The 12,482-nt window shown below is 45.4% G+C and overlaps 1 protein-coding gene across 5 annotated transcripts in view; it reads left to right on the plus strand.

Annotated features, from left to right (window-relative positions):
* The window catches only part of tenm3 (teneurin transmembrane protein 3), a 363,756-nt gene that overhangs the window by 203,494 nt on the left and 147,780 nt on the right, over positions 1-12,482 (plus strand). For all 5 annotated transcript variants that reach the window (XM_080757108.1, XM_080757110.1, XM_080757109.1 and 2 more), the window contains exons 10-11: positions 1,173-1,274; positions 4,354-4,548. In XM_080757108.1, coding sequence (XP_080613234.1) covers positions 1,173-1,274; positions 4,354-4,548 — 297 coding nt within the window. The remainder of the gene's footprint in view (positions 1-1,172; positions 1,275-4,353; positions 4,549-12,482) is intronic.

Below are 12,482 nucleotides of genomic sequence, written 5' to 3' on the forward strand. Positions count from 1 at the left end.
GATCAGTAAGTAAGCGATAAGTAAGTTAGTATACAGTTTAAAAATATGTTTCTGCCCTAGGTTTGCTGCTACCATAAATAAGAACCATGTATACGCCTACATCGTATACCAGTGGTTCCCAAACCTTTAGCTTTTTTATGTTTTGAAGTAATAATAATTAAAAACAAATTGTAGGAAACAGAAGCAGTGCTCAGTGTAGACTATGCACACTACATTTCCATTCCATCGTTGCACCTGGCCGACTAGTGCGACTACAGCTGCTATGGACCATGAATCTATACCACCAATCAATAGTTACTCACTGCTCCCCTCAGTCTTTGTCTTCTGATCCAAACCAAAAACATCCTTTATACACGGGTTGTTGAAATGAATAACAACCTGAAAGCAATTTAAATTATCTCTTTTGAGTCGTATATATGCTAAGGTGTTGTTTTGGCAATAGTATGTTCTGTGTTGCATATTAATATTGTGACGACAATACATTTTCGATATATTGGACAACCCTATCGGCGAGTGCCGATGTCAATGACAGGGTAATTGTTGCTTAAATCTTGCTGTGTTACCTGGGCTGAAGTGTCCCAAAGCAATGTTTTTGAACCTGAGGTCCATGGAGTGAAGTCAATGAATTTAATTTAACTGTAGATCAATTCACTGGAAATTATTGCAGTATAGAAAGTGCTACATTAATGATTCAATATCTACAATGTATACGATGTATTTGCCATTGTACAATGATGACATTAAGAGATTTAAACCAAAACATATTTTCACATCATGCAGCTTGCCTAAGACATTAGAAATGCTGCCCCATGGCCCCGTAAGAGGTGTGTGTGTGTGTGTGTGTGTGTGTGTGTGTGTGTGTGTGTGTGTGTGTGTGTGTGTGTGTGTGTGTGTGTGTGTAAGCGTGCGTGCATGTACACGCACGTGCTTGCGTGCAGCATGTCAGAGGGGAAAGTGAGAGATGATAATTGGAAGTGAGAAGGTGTTGATTGGCTGACGGGCAGTAACCACGGCAACCGCTGCGAGAGGGGTTGATGGAGAGGGCAGTGTGTCCGTCAACTAACACTCTGTCTGTCTGTCTGTCTGTCTGTCTGTCTGTCTGTCTGTCTGTCTGTCTGTCTGTCTGTCTGTCTGTCTGTCTGTCTGTCTGTCTGTCTGTCTGTCTCAATCAGAGTCGATCATGGAGTGTCCTCAGAATTGTCACGGCAACGGAGATTGTCTCTCAGGAACGTGCCACTGTTTCCCAGGGTTCATTGGGCCTGACTGCTCCCGAGGTAAGACGCACGCACGCACGCACGCACAGCTGACAAACAAGACACGCAGTGTGACACCATGGAGAGAGGCAGTAATTGGTGGGACTTGTTATCTCTGTCCGGTCGTTGTATTGTAAGCTGCAGATGCTGAAGACTTCACTCTATTACTGTCAAGAACCTTGATTCTCTCTCTCTCTCTCTCTCTCTCTCCCTCTCTCTCTCTCTCTCTCTCTCTCTCTCTCTCTCAGCACCGTAGTCTGACATAATGTACACATTCTACCTTGGTAGCACGGCGGTTTGACTCATATGGATGTAAAGAATCAACTGACTGACTGCCGCCAAACTAGTTCATCCTTCTACCCTAATAGACAGGGAGTACACGAGCACATGGCCGTTTATCCGTGCTCCTTCTCCTACCAAACCACACTGTTAGCACACATCTCCCCATGCAAAATAATAAAATCTGCACGCTCCCAGAATCCAGCTGCACTACATTGCATTCACGCAACTGTCATTTACTGTACAAATATTACTTTTGTAACATTTCGCTGTGATGCAAATTACATCACAACTTTCTCATTCCCCGGCACCTCCCCTTTTCACTGCAGACACACACATGCACGCGTGCGCACACACATACACAGGGAACAGCAGCACAGTACAGTATGGTAAGGCACAGCACCGTATGGAACAGTACAGTAACGTACAGTACGGTACAGTATGGGACAGTATTGTACAGTACAGTACAGTACAGTGGAGTACATTGCAGCGGAGTACAGCACAGCGGAGTACAGTACAGTACAGTACAGTACAGTACAGTACAGTACAGTACAGGACAGGACAGGACAGGACAGGACAGGACCGTGCAGATAACTACAGTACAGTACAGAGGAATACAGTATACTATTCCTGCTAGGTTGCCACATTTACGACATTCAAGCAATTGCCTTCTTCCCATTTGCGACGTGAATTTCTAGTTTTTGTAAAAATTAATCTGCGACCCAGGGGATGAACGAGTGACATCAGGACTTTGGTACTCTATAGCAATCATCGCTTCCTAGTTCCTATCTTATCTATCTATAACTATATCTGTGTGTCTGTCCATCCTTTCCATCGTAAGATATTGTTCTGGACCGAATAGACTGTTTTGCTTTGGAGCCCCCTGCTGCCAGTTGATGGTAAAATTCAGTACTCACCTCATTTCCTGTCTAGACAGGACGTTGTTGTCAGACCAGGAAGAGAATCCATGACTACAATGTGCTTCCAACTAAATGTGTCAGTGTGAATTGCAATCTTTCTCCATCCTCTTCACATGCTTATTAATACGCAATGTCTGTGAGTATACTTGTTTAGGAGACTTATATTGTTGATAAGAGCACCTTATTTGTGAACTTTAGCAGAAGGTTGTATTATTATTCTCTATCATTGGATGCTATGGGCTGCTGTGTATATACTACAGTCTAGTTTACCCTAATCGATCGTGAGCCTGTAAAAAGAGAACATGTGTTATTTACAGTATTTCTTTTATTTTTTTTTCAATAATGTTTTTATTGATTTTTTCATTTTATGACAAAGACAAGACAGGAAAAACAAAACAAACAAACAAAAACAGACAGCTCAGCTCAGGCGTGTTGTGGAACAAAGGACACAATTATACACTTATTTATACCAAAGAAAAATAAAGTGCAAAAATAATAACAAATATGGACACATTTGCAGTTTGGTGCTTGAAAGTTTAGATGGGTTAACAACTCCAGAGAAAATAAAATAAAATAAAATATATGCATTATACATACATAGATACATAACAATAATATCCATAACTTTATCAATCAAGGTTAGTGGCATCACTTCTGTCCAGGAACCCTATGGTCAAGGTGGTAGCTAACTGAGGGCCAACAAATCTCAAATATGGGTCCCATATTTTATAGAAGGTATCTGTGGCGGAGCGTAGTAGGCAGGTTAGGAATTCCAACGGCATGCACTGCATGATTATTTTGTGCCAGTCTTTTTTTGTTGGTGGTTTCTCATTGATCCAAGACAACAGAATATTCAGTACCCACCATAGACTGTAAAAAATATGGACAAAGCGTTCCGCGGGTCTAACGTGAACGTAAAATGAAGCCTGTCAGTCCTTGCAATGGAAGTCGCCATCTTTCTAGATCCGTTTTGGCCCAGTTCAGGCCAGCTGGCCCATTGGCTGGCCCAGACAACGAGGCGGGACTTCCCCCTTCTTCTTCGTTGGTTTTTATTTTGACTCGAGTGGGTGGGGGATCCCGTTCATAGACTGTAACGGTAGCCACGCCCCTCAGAACATGCGCGACTTTATGGTCATTTTTCTAATAAATGGGACATTAGAAATGAGACTTTAAACTAGTGACTGGAAGCAAAAAGTATTCATGACCATGTTTATTAAGGTAATACAGTCTAGGTGAAGTTGGGCCCAAATACATGGACTTCTATGGGGCTATGGGTTTTTTTGAGCCCAATGAGAGCGCCACAACAGGCCATTATATGAACTTTCATTTCCTTAGTGGCTTCACAAAATATCCGTCTGACTGCCCCCCTGGTACCCACCTGCTAATCACCTGCTGTATGTAATGGTTACCTCTTTCATCTGTTTATTGAGTGAATACATTTCCTATAGGCCTACCATACCTGGTTGTGTACATTATAAGCCTACTGTACTTACGTCTTGGCTGTATGCAATGCATTCTGGCTTATTTGTGATATTCTTTAATAATTCTACTGCATTTACATTTATTCTGAAACATGTATCGTTTGTGCTTTGTTTCAGTTTCACACTTTGTTCAGTAAATCTTCAAAAACGAGTCCCGGCTTCCACTGGAGTTATTGAACTGTGTTTAACTTACTGGGTAACCTATCGCTGGTGAGACCAGTACAGATAGGCTCACAACTTTTAACCACTTAATATTGCCTAAGAAAACATTGTGAAAATAATAAAAGTGCACAATGCCTCGCATTGCAAGCTTGTAGATTTCCCAGTGCTTGTCGCGGTGGGGGCTCCCCGGTCGTCGCAGAATGAGAGTTATGGTAACCCTTGTGTTAATCTGTCGGTGCGTGTCTTCCTGCCATGCAGCTGCGTGTCCGGTGCTGTGCAGCGGTAACGGACAGTACTCCCGGGGACGCTGCCAGTGCTACAGTGGCTGGAAGGGCACGGAGTGCGACGTGCCGTCCAACCAGTGCCTCGACATCCACTGTGGAGGACACGGCATCTGCATCATGGGAGCCTGCATCTGTAACACCGGCTACAAGGGAGACAACTGCGAGGAAGGTTAGTAGTGTATACTCCGCACCCCTCTCCCACTCCCCCGGGGTCTGGTGATGATGCCATCATCCTGGACATCCACCCCTCTCCCACTCCCCCGGGGTCTGGTGGTGATGCCATCATCCTGGACATCCACCCCTCTCCCACTCCCCCGGGGTCTGGTGGTGATGCCATCATCCTGTACATCCACAGGACAGAGAAACGCACCTGGGGTGACAGTAGGCCCTCTGCCTTTGGAACTCACTCGATCCAACATCAAAGCCGACCCAACCCTTGCCCTGTTTAAAGTGTCCCTCAAAACCCACCTTTTCAGACTCGCTTTCCCTACCCAATTCTAATCCCCCTTTCAGCCTTTTAATTTGTGTTTGGGGTGATAATCTCTATGGGCTGGGCACCTGTCAGCAGGGAGTGTTTGGCAGGAGGAGGCTCTACATCCTCCCTGTGGGGGCTCCTCAGTGCGAGATGAGCCAATAGGATACAACAGCAGTGACAACTGACAACACAGAATGTGTGTGGGGAGGGTTCACTAAATCGGGGAGCAAAAAAAGGGTAAATAGCAAAAAACACGACTTTGCTTTACATCTCTCATACTATCACCCTTCTAATGAATGGGGATACCTTCATTTGTACTGTGTTAATTCATGCTGGACTTACATAACTCCTCAACATTACATTACAGAACATATATGGACACAATGCAATAACTAATGGCAATGTGAAGGTCTCACCGTACATTAGAAGGACACACTATCAGTAACCAGAACCAGGGATGTGTGTTTTCAATGAGTCTAACAGGGTGTACGCGGAGTATGAAGTTGAATGGGCTCTTATAGGAAGGGCGTGTGTGTCTGATCCAATAGACATCAAATATCCTAAATATTGAATCAAGCAACTTAAATACCGTCTGGGGGCGCGCACAAAAGCCTGAGTCCGAGTGAAAATGACATCAGAAGTGTCTTAAAGTGAAATTCCCTTTCAAGTGGTTAACCAAACAAAAACATTATTTTCTTTTTTGCGGAGGGGAGGTCTGTAAAGGAGTCTGCGGTCACTTTTTAGCGCCTGCTAATGAGAAACGGGTTAGCGTGCTAAACTGAACCTGCTACGCACACTAGTTCCTACAAGCACCTATAGAGCTGCTCTAGACGTAGACAGTATAGGCTGGTCTATGTCAGTGACTCAACGTCTGCTGTGGGGATCACCAGCGGGTCCAAATGGGTGCTTTACGGGTCTGTACCATCGCATCTCTTTATGTTCAGGGCCGCTTTTTAGGTGGTGCTCGCTGACATTGCGTGTCTGCGTCATCTATGAAGCGCATTACGTGGTGGTCATGTTGTGTATGGTGGATGGTGTGCGTTACGTGGTGGTCATGTTGTGTATGGTGTGTGTTACGTGGTGGTCATGTTGTGTATGGTGGATGGTGTGTGTTACGTGGTGGTCATGTTGTGTATGGTGGATGGTGTGCGTTACGTGGTGGACATGTTGTGTATGGTGTGTGTTACGTGGTGGTCATGTTGTGTATGGTTGATGGTGTGCGTTACGTGGTGGTCATGTTGTGTATGGTGGATGGTGTGTGTTACGTGGTGGTCATGTTGTGTATGGTGGATGGTGTGTGTTACGTGGTGGTCATGTTGTGTATGGTGGATGGTGTGTGTTACGTGGTGGTCATGTTGTGTATGGTGGATGGTGTGTGTTACGTGGTGGTCATGTTGTGTATGGTGGATGGTGTGTGTTACGTGGTGGTCATGTTGTGTATGGTGGATGGTGTGTGTTACGTGGTGGTCATGTTGTGTATGGTGGATGGTGTGTGTTACGTGGTGGTCATGTTGTGTATGGTGGATGGTGTGTGTTACGTGGTGGTCATGTTGTGTATGGTGGATGGTGTGCGTTACGTGGTGGACATGTTGTGTATGGTGTGTGTTACGTGGTGGTCATGTTGTGTATGGTGGATGGTGTGTGTTACGTGGTGGTCATGTTGTGTTTGGTGGATGGTGTGCGTTACGTGGTGGACATGTTGTGTATGGTGTGTGTTACGTGGTGGTCATGTTGTGTATGGTTGATGGTGTGCGTTACGTGGTGGTCATGTTGTGTATGGTGGATGGTGTGTGTTACGTGGTGGTCATGTTGTGTATGGTGGATGGTGTGTGTTACGTGGTGGTCATGTTGTGTTTGGTGGATGGTGTGCGTTACGTGGTGGACATGTTGTGTATGGTGGATGGTGTGCGTTACGTGGTGGACATGTTGTGTATGGTGTGTGTTACGTGGTGGTCATGTTGTGTATGGTTGATGGTGTGCGTTACGTGGTGGTCATGTTGTGTATGGTGGATGGTGTGCGTTACATGGTGGTCATGTTGTGTTTGGTGGATGATGTGCGTTACGTGGTGGTCATGTTGTGTTTGGTGGATGGTGTGTGTTACGTGGTGGTCATGTTGTGTTTGGTGGATGATGTGCGTTACGTGGTGGTCATGTTGTGTTTGGTGGATGGTGTGTGTTACGTGGTGGTCATGTTGTGTTTGGTGGATGGTGTGTTACATGGTGGTCATGTTGTGTATGGTGGATGGTGTGTGTTACGTGGTGGTCATGTTGTGTTTGGTGGATGGTGTGTGTTACGTGGTAGTCATGTTGTGTATGGTGGATGGTGTGCGTTACGTGGTGGTCATGTTGTGTTTGGTGGATGGTGTGCGTTACGTGGTGGTCATGTTGTGTTTGGTGGATGGTGTGCGTTACGTGGTGGTCATGTTGTGTTTGGTGGATGGTGTGCGTTACGTGGTGGTCATGTTGTGTATGGTGGATGGTGTGTGTTACGTGGTGGTCATGTTGTGTTTGGTGGATGGTGTGCGTTACGTGGTGGTCATGTTGTGTTTGGTGGATGGTGTGCGTTACGTGGTGGTCATGTTGTGTATGGTGGATGGTGTTCGTTACGTGGTGGTCATGTTGTGTATGGTGGATGGTGTGTGTTACGTGGTGGTCATGTTGTGTATGGTGTGTGTTACGTGGTGGTCATGTTGTGTATGGTGGATGGTGTGCGTTACGTGGTGGTCATGTTGTGTATGGTGGATGGTGTGTGTTACGTGTTGGTCACGTTGTGTATGGTGGATGGTGTGTGACTGTACGTGGGGCAGCCATTATTTCAGAATGTGCTGCAAGGAAGGCCAGGAAGATTGAGGAAAAATCCACACATAATTCTCTGCTGCTTGCTTGTGAGTAACATCCGAGTGCTTAATTTTTCTCAATTCTCTGAAGTGGGAACGTCTCTCTCTCTCTCTCTCTCTCTCTCTCTCTCTCTCTCTCTCTCGCCACATGCTTGTCACGATAGCGCAGTGGTCAGCTTACTCAGCTCCACACTGCTGGCGTTCTCAGTGCATCCACTAACACCCAGTGCCCGCCTGAATGTGTGAATCACTTACTGTACCTTAATTGCTGCTGCTCGTCGAATAATGAATACAAGGTTTGTCATGGTTTAAAGTAGGCATAAACTTTAGCTGGTCAGTGGTGTGCAGAGTGAGAAGGAGCGCTGCTCTGCTGCTTAAATTGATATGACCTAGATATGCCATATGTTATCCACGCCTGTGTGAAATACCAATAGTATAAACATAAAAGGCTTTCCTATAGCCTACTCTTGCATTTCAGGGTGTTCAATTATTTAATACTTGCAGATTGAAGACCAAAATAAACATTATTTATTTATTTAGATTAATTCGGCCTAATTAATGTACAGGGCCTCGCATTTTTCCCAGACGCCTCAGCTTATGTTATATCAAACTTGGTGTAAGGCCGGCGGACCTCTGTTGTCACTCTGACTAAGTAATAAACAAACCCCATACGCCCATATATAGGCAGGACCAGGGCCACGTCACTCTGACTCAGACATAACCATAAACAAGCCAAATACGCCCATATATCCATAGGTATGGTATGTAGGCATGTCACGATGACTCAGACATAACAATGAACATAACTGGAGATACGGTTGTCCAGAGCCACACCTGACTGCTATGCACATACTATGGTCATGTATGTCACAGCAAAGATACATATTCAAATGAAAAACATACAACAAGACTATTTAGGATAATCCTGAGACACACCTGTCCTGTATAATTGCTCTTCCGCACAACATTTTCAACCACTATGGGACAACTGAACTATGGGAGACTCAGTTTGAAACATACCAAAAACATTGGCAATGGCCTGGGAAAATGTACAGCATGTTCACATGACAGAGTTCGGATATATTTTCGCCACATTCTTCCCCCTTTTTTTCTTTTTTTTTAAATGAGTTATGACAGCCTAAGCCCCTGTAATGGCTGCAGCTTAGCTTGCGAAAATTAATGAAGGAAGATGGAAAGAATTATGGCAAGTTTATTGAAAGCAAAGTGGGATTCAACAGGATCCTGGATGTTGAAATGAAGAGTTATGCATCGGAACATTCCCGTCAGGAAGCAATAGCTTCCGCCTCTATTAAACATGAACGAAGGTTACGTAGGTAACCGCGGTTATGTGAGCGAATGAGATCACTCCAATATGATATTTCCCTCCGCCCATATAGCGCTATACATAAACCTATAGCATCTATATTCTAAGCGAAACATTCTGCGAAAATAATCAATCCTACAAACTAGCTCACTTGTAGATTGTGTACAGCCATTATAGCATAAGTCTAAATAAATACCAGGTAAATTATATGATCCTGAATTAATCTGTTCATATAACATGCTACAATAAATAGCATCTAAATTACACTCTTAACATTGTGGTAAACTTTATTGTCACCTGAAGGCATGTGGTTCTCAAAGTGGGGGTGCAGGGACCCTATGCCTATGGGTTCCCAGAGGGAGTTCCAAATGGTCCCCAACAGGTCTGTAACTCTGAGGGTGTACACATGGAACCAAATGGAGCCTTACTGGGGCCATTTGGTTCCATTTGAACACACTCAGAGTTGTATAGGGATCCTTGAAAAAGAAACAAAATAAAAAGTTTGAGAACCAAAGACCTAATGGTAGTGTATAGGTGTAGAGGGAAAAAAGGAGGCAGACTCCATGCAGTCAACTAAGCACATGGGGTTTTAAGTGGCTTTTTAAAGCACATGTGTGGCTGGTTTCAACAACAGTATAGTGTTCCCAGAAAGCTACGCCCGCTAGTGCGCCATGCGGTTCTGCATGGGAATGTTAGTTAGAAACAGCTTCACTGCAACACGTGTTGACAGCAAGCCTTCCAAGGCAATCTACTCAGGACCCATTTTCTTTCTTTCTTTTTTCTTTCTTTCTTTCTTTCTTCAGTATCTCATTTTGTATTGATCCATATGTGCTTTATGGCACAAAATATAGTACTTTTACTTTCAAATCCAATTATCTCTGTGTCGATCCCCCGCCTCTCTCTCTCTCTCTCTCTCTCTCTCTCTCTCTCTCTCTCTCTCTCTCTCTCTCTCTCTCTCTCTCTCTCTCTCTCTCTCTCTCCCCTTCTCATCCTGTATAAATAAGTTGTTGACAGGTAGTTGGCTAAGCCAGTGTGTCGGCTACATGCTAAGCTAATTTCCTCTGATCTCACACTGTGAGAAAATCAATAGTAATCTGGGCCTCTGTTGCTGGCTAGTTGTACAGACATTAAACACACACACACACACACACACACACACACACAGACACACCAGTGTATACTGTAAGGAAGTATACAGTAGGCACACACACACACACACACACACACACACACACACACACACACACACACACACACACACACACACACACACACACTGACCCCTATGTGACAGTAACTAGATTAGCCTCGGTTCAGGCATCGGTCACACTAATCCTCTCTGTGTGTGTTTGTGTGCACGTATGTATGTATATATATGTGTATGTATTTACTGTGTGTGTGTGTGTGTGTGTGTGTGTGTGTGTGTGTGTGTGTGTGTGTGTGTGTGTGTGTGTGTGTGTGTGTGTGTGTGTGTGTGTGTGTGTGTGTGTGTGTGTGTGTGAAAGAGCGTGCGTGCGTGTGTCCTGTAAGTACAGTATGTGACAGGCGACAGTGTGAATTTGCAATTGGAAAGCAGAGGTTGTACGTTGTCTGTTTCTGCTGTGTGTGCGTTTGTGCGTGCATGCGCGTCGTGTCAAAGCCAGCGTGTGGGTTGCGTCTGACAACAAGTGAATCCTCCCCAGCTATTGTCTGCAACATCACAGTGTCCTGGTTTGAAACATCATTTATTTATTTATACTTCCCATAAGCAATTATTTCTGTTCCTCAGGCATCCCACGTCAGTGTGTGAGCAGAAAGAAGCCGTTGTTTACATCACAGAGGTGAACGTCTGTCACGCTCCGCTTCTTTTTCCAATTAGATGCGGTTATTGACCCAATAAGATATTGTTCTCTGGGTCCAGACACATGGAATGGGTTATTTGTACTTCGCCACACGCCGGTGTCGCTCATGGGGAAATGGCAGATATGCAACATCACACCGTGTCGTGCTGGTGACTTGCTACGAGCTTGTAGATCTGTGTAACACCAGGGGCAGCGGGGTTTAAAGGTTTAGAGGAGCGAAAGGTTCCCCGCTTTGATCCTGACTTACCGCCACATACCCCACCACGTGCCCTTGAGCAAGACACTGAACCCCCATCTGCTCCAGTGGAGCTGCTCAGTGGCCGTCAGTATCAGACTGTGGTTGTACTGGTCAGCTCCCAGTACAACAGTATCAGACTGTGGTTGTACTGGTCAGCTCCCAGTACAACAGTATCAGACTGTGGTTGCACTGGTCAGCTCCCAGTACAACAGTATCAGACTGTGGTTGTACTGGTCAGCTCCCAGTACAACAGTATCAGACTGTGGTTGCACTGGTCAGCTCCCAGTACAACAGTATCAGACTGTGGTTGTACTGGTCAGCTCCCAGTACAACAGTATCAGAATGTGGTTGTACTGGTCAGCTCCCAGTACAACAGTATCAGACTGTGGTTGCACTGATCAGCTCCCAGTACAACAGTATCAGACTGTGGTTGTACTGGTCAGCTCCCAGTACAACAGTATCAGACTGTGGTTGTACTGGTCAGCTCCCAGTACAACAGTATCAGACTGTGGTTGTACTGGTCAGCTCTCAGTACAACAGTATCAGACTGTGGTTGTACTGGTCAGCTCCCAGTACAACAGTATCGGACTGTGGTTGTACTGGTCAGCTCCCAGTACAACAGTATTAGACTGGTTGTAATGGTCAGCTCCCAGTACAACAGTATCAGACGTTGTGTTTTATGCAGTTTTAATTAAAAAGATACGGCACCATGGAACAGTCTGTGGTGATATAATGAGGCTAATTTATGTCAGTCCCGCTCCTGACTTTTCATTCCCATCCCATTCCAATCCCGGGGTTAATACAAATGTTAATCCCATCCCGCGGGAATCCTGGTAAAAATGTCATCCTCTACTGCACACGCCTGGTCTTCACTTTCCACATGCACCCCCTCTCTGCGCTTCCTTCACTGGCTTCCGGTGGCCAGCCCGAGTCCAACTCCAACACAGGTGGTGACTTTACAAGACAGATAAGGACATGGAACCCCCCTTACCTTTAGGACACAATCAAACCCCAGACCTCTTCCATAAAACACTTAGATCAGCTAACACAGACATACGCGTCTGTCCCTTCCTTCCCCCCAAAAAACGTGGCCAACGCTCCGAGCGACCCCTGGGACGTTTGTCCTAGCACTTAGATCAGCAAATTTATACGTCCGGCTGTCTCCTCCCTAAACCTAAACCACCCTCGCCAACGCCCCGGGCGACCCTATAGACTTTTCCCCTCCTGGCTTCCAAGCTGTGGAATTGGAATCCCCCCCCCCCTACACACGCACATGCACACGTACACGTACACACACACACACACACACACACACACACACACACACACACACACACACACACACACGCACACGCACAGTCGCACACACCAGACAGCTCAGTCAAGAC

The sequence above is a fragment of the Protomyctophum bolini genome (assembly GCF_963924005.1).
Source record: "Protomyctophum bolini genome assembly, chromosome: 3".
NCBI lineage: Eukaryota > Metazoa > Chordata > Actinopteri > Myctophiformes > Myctophidae > Protomyctophum > Protomyctophum bolini.